The sequence below is a fragment of the Pyxicephalus adspersus genome, chromosome 2 (genome assembly GCF_032062135.1).
Source record: "Pyxicephalus adspersus chromosome 2, UCB_Pads_2.0, whole genome shotgun sequence".
Classification (NCBI taxonomy): domain Eukaryota; kingdom Metazoa; phylum Chordata; class Amphibia; order Anura; family Pyxicephalidae; genus Pyxicephalus; species Pyxicephalus adspersus.
Window position 1 is genome coordinate 149426801 of NC_092859.1, and position 15687 is coordinate 149442487.

At 37.7% G+C, this 15687-nt stretch overlaps 1 protein-coding gene across 1 annotated transcript in view; it reads right to left on the reverse strand.

Annotated features, from left to right (window-relative positions):
* The window catches only part of FURIN (furin, paired basic amino acid cleaving enzyme), a gene marked incomplete in the record, with an annotated part of 160242 nt that overhangs the window by 34226 nt on the left and 110329 nt on the right, over nucleotides 1-15687 (reverse strand). Inside the window, 2 exon segments of the mRNA XM_072399139.1 lie at nucleotides 5215-5291; nucleotides 9416-9544. Of these exon segments, the coding sequence (XP_072255240.1) occupies nucleotides 5215-5291; nucleotides 9416-9544 (206 nt within the window).

Genomic DNA, 15687 nt, shown 5'->3' on the forward strand with positions numbered 1-15687 from the left:
AATAGTAGCTGGCCACATTCAACTGATCTCATTCTTGGAAAGTTGAAAACATTTTGCAGCTTTCTAATCTACTGATCAGTCTGATCTGATCAGTAGCCTTCAACATATGCTGAAAACCACTGATGAAGAACCTTGGAGAGCTGTGAAATGCCATCAGCAATCCAAGAGTAAGTTCATTTGAATGTTACCAATTACTACTAGTTCTACAATGACCTAGATAAATGAGAACTTTCACAGTTATAGGCGTGCTAGATCTTTTAGGAAAGGCTGAAACTGTGTAGAAGATTTAATACTGTGGGTTGCTGTGGTGGGCTAGGTGTCCTATGGTACCCCTGTGGGTTCACAGTTCTATAGTTCCAACAGTTCTTATGTCCGACATTTATTTGGAGCTGGAGAAAATTAACCTGTTGTGAAAGTAATAAATGTAATTTTATTTTTTACTTATAACAACAATTTGTTTTCGATCTTTCTGGGTGCTGTACAGTAAGAAATACACCATACAAACAATGCCTAAACAGTTGAAAAGAAGTACACACTGGTTAGAGGTGCTCAAATCATGAGAACTATACTTGTGTAGTATATTCAGTGAATTTTTCATTTTTATGTCAAATAGGACCAATATGGAGATTTTTGTCATATTAACATCCAATAAAATGTACAGAAGATCCAAAGTAACAACTTTGGATCTAGCTACCAAATAAGGTGTTTAGGGTTGTCAGGCAAAATATCACAAGAAAGGTATATGTATAGGTACGTATGTATGTATGTATGTATGTATGTATGTATGTATGTATGTGTGGCCGCGGTGCACATCCAGGGAGGTTCTGGCTGCTCCTTATGCGCATGCCCGATCTTCGAGCCTTTTTATAATGGGAGGGAAAAAATGCCAATCTCAGCATGGACAGTGAGATTATTTTTCCTCCGTCTATGTTACCCCATCTCACACGTACGCAGTGCGAGATCGAGTGGCGTGCAAAGAGGAACCCTAAAGAAGAACGAAGAAGATTGTGGCGCCTGGTGCTTCCTCTGCGCCGCCCCTTTATAGAAAACACAATAGCAAATTTTCTGATTGTAGCAAAAATATTTGGTAGATTAAATAGAAAGAAATGATTAGCCCAAAGCAAATGTGCTTAAAACACAGATAATACCAGAACTGACTACTTATTCATCAATCAAAAAGAGATTGAAGAGTAAAACCTATTAAGCCAGTATACTGTCTTTTTTACAGTGCCCAAATAGGTAAAAAATATAGATGGTGGTCCGTAACCATCTGTAGACCTGTAGTCTAAAACGCCATGAAAAAAAGCCTATATTCTGCATCCAAAGCGTTCTGCACCAGAAAGCAGGATGGCATATTCAATATAGGAACTATTAAAGTCACCAGTTATATGTATGCCAGAAAAAGATGAAGCATGCAATCGAACGCCTTTACAGAGTCTCTAAATTTACACAAACTCCCCACATTATCAGCACATGCCTACCAAGCCTCAGAAAAAGCTCCCCAATCAATTAATACATTAGGTCGGTTTTTTTCAACTGCACATCCCAAGTACCCTGACAGCAAGTTATATTATTAGGATTTCTCTTAGATTAAAAAGCTGCTGGTATTTGCTGAGCCAACAATATTAATTCAATCACAGGATTCCATCGCATTAAACGCCATGTACAGTGAAAGTCTTTTAAACACACTGGTATTGCAAGCACCATTCAGGAATTTTTTTAGGTGATAAAAAGTCCTACAGTAGTGGATTCAGTAATCCAGCCATACAAATGGCCAAAACAGCAGTATGTATATATCAGATTTTAATTTACTCTAAATGGCACGTGATCACGCTTTAAACTGATGTGTTGACTATTCCTGGCTCTTTGAACTTGATACATACATATATTGTTCCTATCCCATATCATAATCATGGTATGGTATTTGCTGCAGTCAATGAGAAGGGCACAGGTCAGAACACTTCACAAACATAAAAACACCATTAAATATAATTATTATGGAGTGGTATTAGAAATTATTGTAGAGGACACTTATCTCAGAATGTAAAGAAGAATGTTCTAAAGGTACCAAGCAATGTCAATAGCTGGGCTTTACATTGAGTCTGCATTCAGGTGTTGAGTACCTGCTGGGATGCTATTGTGAGATACATTGAAAGGAGGCACCTGCAGTTTATGAGCCACATGCAGTCAATATAGGATTGATATGCCAATCTATATTCTTATTTTCAGACTTGCTGTGAATGTCTACAAGTTATGCAATAATTTATTCTAGCTAATGATCTACATGAAGTTACCTGATTTGCTACAATTGTGTATTAAAATGGCTCAACTTGTGGTTGTCTGTTGGTGCATTTCATTCTAGTTCTGCCATAGGTCACCTTTACTCGGTTTTACTGCTTTTTTAATTACTAGTGATGATAAAGGTTATGTTTAATGATTTGAAATAAAAAGACTTCCTAGAATTGTGGACTTAACATTATTCAGAATATGCAATTCACACACTATTATGGTCTCTTGGGAATTTACATTTCTTTATGACTCTTGGTCTTTTCTTTTTTATTACATTATTCCCAGCACAAAAGTATTCAACAGGATTGGTGCCTATAATCTGTATTTAAACAGCATTAAAAATGGAATGGCCATGTAAAGCAGATAGCTATCCCCCCAATAAGTTTATATTATGGGTACACTCCAGTATAATAATGTAAAAATAAATAAATTGATATATAATTACAGAACAATGAACATTTCTGGTTGAAAATATTCCTAAAACCTGCTCAACTCCAAAGCTTTCTTGGAGCTTACTTACTCTTTGGATTTCCCTTTCTTATCCAATTAATAAAATACACCTTTTCAAGCTTGCTTCCCTTCTTCATCCATACCTTAACCCCATCACTAATTTGCCATCATTCTATATCCTCTTTATATTGCATATTACTCGCCCCCATCTCTTAAACTGTAATCTGTATTGGGCACAGTCCTCTCCTCTTCCAGTGCTATTTGTTTGTAGTTGTCTTGAGTTTGTCATTTGCAACCCCTATTTATTCTACAGGGCTACATAATATGGTGTTTTATAGGAAATAATCACAATACCAAAAAGAGAGAAGCTAGCAAGTGGAATAAGGACTGTATATAACCACAGGGACTGAATGCGGGAAAAACAGGAATGTGTTTACCAAAACCTAGGCACGTAAATCATTATAAATGTGCTTTAAAGATGTAATTTTAAAAAATAGGTTGTAGAAGATACCTTGTCTCAAGATAAAAAGAAATTTAAATCACAGCTGGACACCACATCATATAGCCATTGAGTACACCTGGCTAACATAATGAAGACAAGTTTTATCTATGAAAATCGTGACTGCAGCTCAGCATATCTGATTGTCTGGCATTCCTGTTACAACTCATCTGCCATACATCTACATTCTGCGGTCATTCCTAAGAAGTCTTGATACTTGAAAGCTGTCTTTATATTATGAAATAATTCATAAAGTTGCAGTTACCAGTGTTTTCCCTAGCCCCTTTTAGCTGGGTGCACCACCCGGCAATTTTTCAGTAACCACCCCGGCTGTTTTTTGACGCTTACTGAAAAGTAGGGTCACAATATGGGCAGGGTCCTCTCCTCCTGTATCACTGTCGGTCTCTGTCTGTCATTTGCAATCACTATTTAATGTACAGCGCTGCGTAATATGTTGGCGCTATATAAATCCTGTTTATTAATAATAATAATAATAATAATAATAATAATATAGGGGTTGCCGCCTGCCTACAGCTTCTTCTCAAGTGTGTGAGTGCTAACCAATAAGCCAACCGTGCTGCCCATTGAAAGAGTTGATGACTTGCAAGAACACAATGGGCCTGGTTTATTAAAGCTCACCAAGAAGATACACTTTCCTTGAAGCTGGATATCTAAGCAAACCTGGAATGGATCTGGTCTAAGATTCAAAACATTTGCTAGCACATAGCAATTGGCTTTGAAGAAATCCATTCCAGGTTCGCTGGATCACCCAAGCTTCACTGATGAAAGTGTATTCTCTCCAGCCTTTTGAGAATTTTAATAAATCAGGCCCAATGGGCTCGATTTATAAAACAGGGAATCTGACATTTCCTTAACATTCACTGGCGGGAATCTTCCAGGTCCAAGTGTTTCAACGGCAGTAAATGATTCCTGCCAGGGAATGTTTGAGGAAATGTCAGATTCCCTGTTATATAAATAGAGCCCTATGTATACAATTTATGCATTTAATTGTAGGAAAATGAACAAAGCCAACATCCAGCAGCACAGTGACATCTTGTGAACAGAAGTCTGAATGCCAATTTATCACACACATGTCTGCATTTCATTATTATTTTTTTTTTTGATTGTGTAAGGTTGTTAAAAAGTTAGTGAAATATTCTGTTCACCAGGCACTTAGCACACATAACACATTCCTGTGTTTCTATATATTTCAATGAATATAAATTAAACATTTTTTATCCATAAATAGTACCCCCTCTGCAGTGACCTTAGAGGTAGAGCATAGACCTTAGAGTTTAAGCATTCAATTTGCAATATTTCTTCACCGATACAAAGAAAAGGAATATATTTATTTTAAGGGATTACCATATAATTATTTAATTTATGTATTAAAAAAAAAAGGGATATTTATTTATATATAAAAGGACTATGATTTAAATCAATCCAACATGATATTGCAAACCCTTAGTAAAGAGATAACATATATATATATATATTATATTATAATTTCAGTTGCTGTCTGCATCTTTGGGCCTGATTTAATAAAGCTCTCCAAGGCTGCAGAAGATACACTTGCACCTGAAATGGATTTCTGTAATGTCATTTGCTAGAAAATGTTTTGAATCCTGGACCAGATCTGATCCAGGTTTACTGAATCACCCAGTTTCACTGCTGAAAACGGTACTTCTCCAGCCTTGGAGAGCTTTAATTAATCAGGCCCTCTGGCTCAATTTCTCTATTGTGTTAATATCATCTGCACAATTGGTTTCTTGCAGACTGGGGCCACATATTAAAGGTGGGATAACCCCAACACTGTATTCAGGGGCAGCATTGCTAACATTTCATGTAGAAAAGCAGAATAGGGTCATGAAATAACAGTTAACACAATTTGTAATGGACAACTGAAAACTTTAAATGAATGAAAACTTTCAGACACGTTTTTAGAATTACATTTCCACTGCAACAAAGAGGCTCACCTGTTATCATTCAACTGAGTGTATCGGGGTTGTGGATCTGAATCTTGGTCATTGACATCATAACTTGCATCCGGATCCTAAATAAACACAATTGTTAAAGAAAGAAAAAAGAAAATCACCCACAATAGAAACCTCGCCAGTTTAAGTGACAAGCATATACATCACTCGCTCTTATCTCTCCTAAACCAAATCATTTGTTTTTCTTTCTGCAGAATGGTGTAAAAGAATCAAGATATCCAACTGCATTCAGTTTTTCATCAACGTAATGGTTCTTTCCTAATAAATTTCAAGTGCACTGCAGTAAGTGCCTTTCTCGAGCGGTCCATTGCTGTGCAGATCAATAATCAGTTCTCTCTATTCTTCCTCCTTTTCTTACCAAGTAGATGAATGTCTAACCATGCATTATTGAGCTGTTCATTAAACACACATGCCGAGAAAATAGATTACAATAAAGTCTTGCAGATGTCCATTTACTACTGTAGGTCAAGGAAACATTAAAACTAATTTCACAGCAAGAGTCGCAGAGGAATAGTCCTCGTGGCTTGAATGCGTCTGCTCTTGTGACCCATATTAAAATGGACACAACCAGTTAGTGTTAACACTGAAAACCCAGAACATTTTTTAATGTAATAACATAGATAACTTAGAACCAAGTCCTTATTTGGGTTCCCCAGCTAGAATATAAAGTTTATTTAGGAAAACTTCCCAGTGTCAAGAATAATAAAACGTGCAACAAAAAACCCACCTAATTCCAACAGATGCTCCAATACTGGTTGGATGAGTTATAGTACATCATACCCATGTAGCAGTGTTTTGGGCATCAAAGTAATGAAGGAGGGACCAGTGGAAACAATTTCTCTGCTCTTACCCAGTCCTGTCCTGTATAACCATGTCACTGGCAAGAGCGGTAACTTGTTCAGAGAGCTATGTACACGTCAGATGATTCTTGGCAGATACGAGAATCTGACGTGTACAGGGGTCGTCGATCTGACCCATGAACGAAAGAAGACAAACAACCTCAAAGGAATGGGAGTGAGCGCAGCTGGGTGCCACTTGCTCATTCAGCATGGCTCGTACAGTGCTTTTTCATTCATTTTTCAGTCCTTTAAAAAGATGGTGAAAGTTCTTTTTCAACTACAAAAATCTAGCATGTGTACACAGCCTTTCGGCACCCTTGGACCCTGTACACAGACTGTCCATTGGGGCCTTGACTACGGTACTAGCCAAGGTACAAAGTAGGCCATGCCCAATAGGACTCAACCCCCTGCCATTCAGATGTCCAACACCTTACTGTCCATTGGGGTTCTGGCTATTCACAGGTACATGGCAGGTGGGGAGGGGGTGCCAAGTGCGAGAATAATGGGGTAATAATAAAGATTGAGGCAGAAACAGAGATAGAAATGGATTGGATCCCTGGGACCCCAAAAAAAAACACATGGAATAGTTTAGAAACAGGTTAGGCCCAAACAGATTGAGAAGAACACGAAAAAGCTCTGGTTTAGGCTGGCTGAAACAATCTGACCTTACCTCATATCTACTGTAACCCCTATCTGTTAAAAATAAACACACAACGAACATATAGAAACATTTCCGTGAACTGAACAAATCTTGTGATGTAATAAGTTTATTATACCAGGTATATTTTAAAAAAAATAAGGAACTATGTAGATGGCCATTGACGACCTCTCCTTTAAAGAATGAGAAAAGTCGATCATTATTCAAACGTCAAGACTGGCAAGGGATGTGTACAGAGATCGGCAAAAACATTCATTTATGAAATCCGTGTTCTAGGACTGAAATTCAAAATGATTGAAGGCAGCTGGGCCAGCAACCAGGGTTTTCAGTAGCTGGCCAAAAATGATACTCTTAGCTACATAAAGAACCCAGACTAGGGCTTTCCTGTAGCATTCAAAACACAATGGCAATGCTGTTATCAACTATCTCCAATTCTGATAAAACAGTAAAAACTAAATTTGTGTAAACTTTTACTGTTACTTGTTCATTTTTCTGCACCAATATATAATTTCTATGTAGATTTTCATAGTTAATAGTCTTTCTATATTAACAAACTTGTAATTTTGGTTTCCTAATCTTTGAAACAGTTGCCAGCAACACAATAGAATGCACCATGTGAAGGTAAAGGAAGTCAAACCACAGAGCAATCAGAGCTCTATGTAGACACAAAATATAAGACAACGTAGATTGTAGATCAAAACACACATGGCATTAACATGCAATCATACTTTCACTGACCTTTAGTGAGGAACAATAAGTGATCTGCAGGGAAAAAAACAAGCCTGCTTGTTTCAGGTCCCAAAGCCAAAATGTACTAAAGCCAGAAGCAGGAATTATAGGCAATCAACAATCATCAAAGGTCATTATTGCCAGGTTAATTAATCCTAAACAGTCTAACAGTTGCAACTAATTTGTTACACACTTGAATTTATTGTCCGAATAGTTTCACATAAGGAATATATGGAGCGGATTACAAGCTGATAAAACTTGTAACAGATTTTTGCAAGAAATAAGTGGTGTGTGTAAGGCTGTTGTGGACCACCAGGAATTAATTTGGGTAGGTGGAAGAGGTCACCTTTTGATGTGAGGTTAGTTAACATAAATTTGGAACGTCTTCTTTCACAAAATGCAAGGTTGTCACCTTCTGGTCAGGTTTGTTCATCCCTGTAAATCAATGTTTCTCAACCAAGGTTCCTCCACAGGTTGCTAGGGGTTCCTTGAGCAATGAGCAGTTTGTGACTCTCAGGTTAGTTTAATAGATACCAAAGATCTTTTTGTCTATCTGTGAGGGTTGCATACATCCCACTATCCAGCAATGTAAGAGGCATTCTTCCCACTGACCACCATAGTAATGTACGGTGAGTTGTGAATATAATATTTATAGCAAGGGTTCCCCGAAAACCTGAAAGTTTTTCAAGGGGTACCCATGTGTAAAAAGGTTGAAAAACACTGCTATAGATGATCAAATCTAAAGCTGAAAAGTCAACGTAATAGACCATTAAAAAAAACATAATATTCCCTAATCCAGAATCAGCTGACATAAGACTTGTATAAACTAACTGTTTTCAGCTAACTCGTGAATGCTGCCACATGGGAGACTAATAATAACTTGATAAATAGGTCTTCAGGAGGTCATCCTAACCCATGGAATGTCATCATCTGATAGATAATAAATGATTCACTTATTGAATGCATTTTAAAGGAACTAAATACCAAACACAAATCTAGGTGCCTCAGGCTATGTGGCTGGTCATGGGAAACAAAAATCAACTGTGGGGTCCCAAGACAACGATTCTGCTTATGGTTATACAGGATGTACCAGAATAAAGCCTAATCAAATCGAAAATCCAAAAATGAAATTATCAAAGCAATCATGGTGATTAATGTAAATTATAGGTATAAACTTTGGGAACTAAACTTTACTAATTGAAAAAGCTAAAGAATAGCTGTGTACCTATCCACACTGATCAGCATTTCCTAATAGGAATAAGAGAATTGCAGCTCACCTACATCCTAGTTCTTCCTACTCTGGGTTTTTTCAAAGTTGCATCCATCTAACCCTCAGACAGGAAATTAGATACAGTGTGCAAACCTTTTTGGCTCACAAAACAGGTATTTTGTTTATTACGTTGGCTGCATATAGACGTGCAAAAATTGTCATTGGAAAGGATTTTTCACGATCCTTTCCCACGACAAAAGATTGCACGATGCATGAACGAGCGCTGTACTTACAGCACCATTCTGCTTTATGGAGAGGGGAGGGGGAGAACGACAGAGCGGCACCATGCTGCGCACTCTCCCCTTCCCCTTCATTAGGATTGTTTCTAGTTCGTCATCTGTGGATTCACCAAGACGGACGTTCGGACGATGAACAACACGTGCTGTACACAGATTCTTCGGCCCTGAGCCAATTATCGAGAACCATTGAAATTGTGTACGTAGCTTACGTTTGTTTTATGACATCTGCACAATACATTAAGACATCGGGGTGCAAATGTTTGCCATCAGGATTGATTAAAGTGGAAATAAAAGTTACACAACAACAACTGACGAGCGCTGTACATGCCAGATTCTCGCCCGATATCAGCCCTGAGAATCATATGATGTGTGCCCGTAACCTTTGCTTCCATAAACTGCATTCCTTTAATTGCAACCTTAGGCAAACAGATTGAATACATCTACTTACATAATTTCCTTGTAAATCAGGGTGGTTTTTTTCAATTCCATCATCCAGGATTGAAACCACAATGCCTCTGCCCGTGTAGCCCTGCTCCCAGGCTTCTTTCACGTGTAAGTCATGGTGGCCTGCATCATACTGAAAAGCAAAAGTACAAACTGTTAGGTGGTTCTACAGACAAGTCAATGTTATTACTGTTCAGTTAATTTAAAACTCAACTGATTCCTTCCTAAAAATAATGGAGGTAACACAAACTACAGCAAAGAAACAATTACAAACAATTTACTACCCATTTTGTTATATTAGTTCCTAAACTATTTCCTCTCAAACTATCGATGGAGGCAAATTAAAGGTTGACTTCTGATTGTGCGTGTGTGTTGAGATTTCCAAAGTGGCACAGCATTTACCATGAGGACTTACACCAGTTTTTGCCAATATTACTGCAACACAAGGACCAAAAAAAGTGCCTAACATGACCCTGCTTGGGCAGAGAAGTATTAGGGAGGGAGCAAAGGGAATTTCAGTATTAGATCCTGCACGACCCATCTTTAAACTAAATATTTTGCTGCACTTGAGGGCCTATTTAATGAGGACTTCTAACCCAACTCACCTTTTCTACTGGATACAATATGGGTAGATTTCCACATGAAGCAATAACCGGACAGCACGCCCTTTGATTTTCTATGGTTATTTTTCAAGGGTTGCTTTTGGCCACAGGAAATTATAAAGAAAACCCAGAATAGCCAGCATGCTTGTTGGCATTCCATGTTAACAGATTAACATCATAAGAGAAATTCCTCCCTCTTATGTTATTTGCATTTGTAGTCTGATCTCTCCTTATTTAGATTTATTTTTCAACCATGTTACTGAGCCTGTAAAAACCAGCTGGGTCCTACCACTACTTGGATGTAAATTGCAAATATGAACCATCATAATGCAACATTTCTTTTTAGCTTGGTATATATAAAAATAATAATTTATACAACATATTAATAAAAATATTATAAATTACCCCCCTCCCCGATTTTGTACACTGAGAAACCATTGATAATATTAGATAAATGTACAAAACTTTCCATACACAACACTATTCACATTTGTCTGTACATACACGACACAGCATTTTATTTCTACAAATACAACAAATACAATAGCAACAAAGAATGTAAGAAAAAGGAATGTAAAAAGGAAAATTAAAGTAGATTCTAGCTTCACAGGTTACAATATATCATTTGTATAAAACCTTTCCAAGTAATTATGGAATTAATATATCCTTATGGAACACATTCCAAATATACGGCCAAAAACATTGAGGGGAGAAGCCTGCAAAGATTGCACAAACAATATAGGTAGTTTGTGTTACTAAGAAATCAATGTTAAAACATACAAGACAAAATGCCAGTTCTCTAAATTTACAAGACATATTCAAATAAAAGTACAGGACATTTGATAGTAACATAGATGACATTACAAGAAAAGGAGACACTACGCTGCTTTGGGCTCAGATTGAAGCCATTCCTGGGATATTCAGGGCGACAGCCAGGAAAAGGCTGTGGGAATGTCTGTCTTGTATGTGGAATTACCCAGAATACTTGAAGACATGCAATATTTTTAGCATACAAATGTATTTTGAAAACTAAAATGTGGTTTATGCCTGCCATTGTACATTGAACTTTTCTGAATGAATAGCTTTGGGTCTACATTTTACCTCTGGAAGTGGTCATCATTCACAGCCTTCATACATCCCAAACTCATCACTGGGACAAATTTTAATCCCATTACTGTTAGAGGGTTTTATCTCGTGCATTACGTTAATAGTATTTTTAATATGAATGTGTGTCCTGGTAGGAACAAAAATAGCTGAGCAAGCAAGCCTAACATCCATACCCCAATTTATGAAGCGTGAACCTGAACAATGCGCTCTCGTCTAAAGCGTCTTGTCTGGGAATTTTAAACAATGGAAATTTATTACATTTTATAACCGATTCTAAAATGATTAAAAAGTTAGTAGGACATCAGTCAAGGTCAACACCATCTTAGGACTTTTCAAGAAAGTTGAAGAGTCATCAGCATCTTGATGTAGGGAAAATAGGATTTATACACTGAACACTGGGCTGACACTCTGCAGCTCTGAATGTTAAATTGCCCAGCGTTACGTAAATCCATTTATTATAACATTAATTACAAAATTGCTTATGAGGCTGTTTTAGAGGTTTCATAATAATTTATATAGAATTAAATTCTGCAGTCCCTTAGGGCCCATTGACACTTTGAGGTCTGTGATTGCTGTGCTTTAACCCATGTGCACTTGTCATTTATCTTAATTGGTTTAGGAAATATAACGAACACACAAGAATGGACCATGCTGTTGCAAAGAGTCAAAATGTGCTGTATTAATATGAAGGTTACTACAACGCATTGCAAGTGTGCTTTGGCTCTCAGTATACCTTTCCTTTATGCCCCATGCTTTTTTTTTTTATTTACACAACAGGTTTACGATGTAAAATCTTTAAATGATGGACACGCATATAAACCCAATACAATTACCCAAAAAAACCATGTTTCGGGAGACGGTCCTGGAACTGTGATTTCATGTTAGTGATCTTCACAAAATATTTCACCAAGTTCAGGTAAAACACATCCACATAGTTTTTCAAGTTAATTACAAATAAATCGAATATGCAAGCATCTATTTGTTTGCTAAGAAACTTCATTAAGCAAATAATGCAATAAGTAGATTTTGCCCTTCATTGACAACAATGATCTTTTTGGCCATCTGTAGGGGTGGCTTTCTTCCTAATGGCCAGCAAAGTAAGAGGCATTCTTCTAATTGACCTCTATGTTAATATATACTGTGAAGGGTGGATATAGTATTTATAGTTGGGGGTTCCCTCAAAGTTATCTCCAGGGTTCTCACATGGTAAAAAGTTTGAGAAAGTCTGCTCTAGTACAACCATACATTTCATTTAAAGACCAGATGTTTGTTCAGAGCAAGATACAAGAGTATATTGGAAAATCTTCAAAAAGTTTCAGCTCAAATGAAAGAGACTGGTCCCCACCAATTAGAACGTTTGCCCTATACACGCAGTCAAAACTTTCATAGGGGTTTCAAACAAAAGGTCTCATTTTTTTATTGTCCCGCCCAAAGACCTCAATCCAACCAAGAATGATTGACAATCCTTGGCAACTAAACAGCTTTTCACCAACAGCCACCATCCAACCTGACGAACTAGATCAATTAATTTAAAAGAAAAACAGAAATGAAGGATCCTGATGTGGAACTGGAAAAGATTTACCCCCAAATGCATTTAGTCCAAAACTTAGCCAAAAGGTCAAAAGATGGTTCTCCAAAGTACAACATCAAAGCCCTTCTTTAATCCATTTTTTTAATGGCTTTTATAACACAATACAAAAAAATTAGAAGTTTCAAAGGGTGCTATTAAAGACCCCCCTTTGTAGCCTGTTGACCATGGATTCTACAAGGAATTAATTGCAATGGTGGCTTTTTATTGTATAGGTTATGGTTATACATTTTTGTTTCAGGTACACAACAGTTGTCAGTGAAACAAGAAGTTAGGGAAATTTGGCTGGGCACCAAAGTAGGTTGTACAAATCAAACGTTAATGACCAAATTAAACTTAATATTAAACAGGATTTATATAGCGCCAACGCAGCACTGTAATTATACAATATGTATTATGGAGCCTTGGGTTGCTGGAAGGAGACTGGGGAACCACATGGGCAAAACAGATTTGAAGATGGCTTTCTTGCACTGTTCCAATACAGTACTTACACACTTCACCTATTAAGTCACTTGGCAATGAACTGTATAAGGAGATTCGAGAGCAGGCAAAGTCTCTTCTCTCAGGAAAAATGTAGACAAACTGGCTGCATTCGCTTGTGCTGGAGGACAAAATGTAAAGGAAAGTACGCAATGACGGCTTATGAGATCAGCAGTTTGCCCTAACGGCTAGCTTACATCTCCTTCTTAGCCCTTAGCTTCTTTTGTTCCCTTTTCTCTTTTTTCACAATGTTTAAAATTACCTAAGGAACCTTGTAGAATGCTGCAGAACGAGCTCAATAAAAACCCAGGAGTCAGACCGCCAGTGAAGCTTTAAAAAATAAAAACATAAGATCGCCTAACGCCAAGTTCTTTCCATTGTTGATGGCTCACTCCCTCAAAAAAAATGCTTGCTTTAAACTGGCTAAATAAATAATATGCCGACACCTAGAAGTGCTGATACATACCTTCAAATGTCATCACGAGCACCTTGGGAGTCCGAGACCTGGGGCACTTGAGCATAGAAAATATGACGCATGTTTGTGAAGATAAAAGTCAACTCATCCCCTCTACTTTACCCTACGGTGGTGATCTAACCGCAATACTTACACACTACAAATAGTGTGCATGTAACATCTATAGTTTTATTTATATTACTGTAGTGTGCTGCATAATATGTTACCATGTTATATATATAAGTTGACAATAACTTATGTCTGATGTGATCACTACATCTCTAACAAAAATTATACAGTATGTCCAACATAATTTCATCAGATTTTCAATTCTTCAATTTACCTTGCAGCCCAAAAGGATAGAAAACTGATAAAGAACTACTAATGTCCATCAGCGGACATTCACTCATGCAATAAGTAATTTTGTTCCCCTCTCATATACCTCTCTGCTTGTGTCTTTGCAGTTCCTTTAACCTAATTTAACCTGACTTCTCTGCAAGCCAGATGTTTTCTGTTCTCCCAGGAATGCTTACAATGTTGGCATAGTAATCACCAAGGATAAGGCACAGAGCGCATTTTCATTTTAATGGGAAAAACTTTAAAAATGTGCATTCAATTGCTTTGCTGTCTCACAAGGGATAAGCATATTTTCTCATAAGCATTTTTTGGCAGAACAAGTGCCAAGTCAGTGGTTCATAGACTTTTTACCAATCATATGATGCCCACTGGGTGTAAAGTTTAACTTCCGTAAGCTATATTTACGTCCCTTTGTTAGATGGTGTAGGTCAGGGCAGAAAATTCAGCCAGGTCACCCTCTTGGATGATGAAAGAAGTTATTACACATAAGGGGCATGTAATTCTTTATCGATTATATACATAATACACCCACACATAAGCAATTCTGGGGGCAGCTATAGACAATTAATGTTCTGCTTCTAGAAACCAGAAGACTGTGGCAACATTTTATTGTGCTCTCACCAAGTCTGCAGAGGTCTGCATTATATATGCAAATAGATAGATGCATATGTGACGAATTAATTTAGTGCTGTGCTTGATGGAGAAAAACAAAATGTATTTAATGCTGATGCATAAAAATAAAATCACCTCTGTTATCTGACTTTGCCAAGACAAAGGAAATCCAGATTATACATGGACGTATCCTTGAAGATACCAAAGTGTTAAATAACACCTAAAGGTGGTCATACACTAATCTATCTTCTATCAAAAATGCATTTTCAATATAACAAACCATGGTATCTCGGTATACTTCAAAGTTAAAATAAAACAAGAAGTTTATTTCTACATTCATAGAAATAAATCTGGATTCCTCTGGCAAAGACATAAAAAAAAAAGAAATGTCACGCTCATCAAACACAAAAAGTTACACAATCTTTTTAATGTAACACTTTCAAACTATCAACAAAGCAATAACCTTCTTGACTCAATGGGCCTGATTTATTAAAGCTCTTCAAAGCTGGAGAGGATACACTTTCAATGGTGAACCTGGGTTCACTGATAAAAGTGTTTCCTCTCCAGTCTTGGAGAGCTTTAATAAATCAGGCCCAATGGGTCAGATTTATCAAAGTTCTCCAGGATGGAAGGAGGTAGACTGTCATGGTAAAACCTGGGTGATCCAGCAAACTTGGTCCAGGATTTAAAAACAAAAAAAATGCAAATCATTTTTAAGAAATCCATTCCAGGTCCCAAGGTCTCCCATATTATAGTCCAGCAGTTGCAAACCGGTGCTCTGCGAGAAAATGTTGGTGGTCCACAGCTCCGGTCGGTGCACCCGCTGGGGGGGACGCACCGGCCAGAGCCGCGGACCATGTCCCTAGTACAGTTCTCGGCTCAGGGAGGTGGGCGGGCTGTGTCCCTGCACACAACACGCCCACTCTCCCATCGCAGGCTCCGACCCGAGATGACAGAGTGGGCGGGGTTATGTCATGTTGATGTTACTCTGGGAGAGGTTTCTTCCCCTTCGAGTGACACCCCGCTCCTCGCGCATGCACAGTCAAGAAATGGTGATTTTAGTGGTCTGGCGGGCC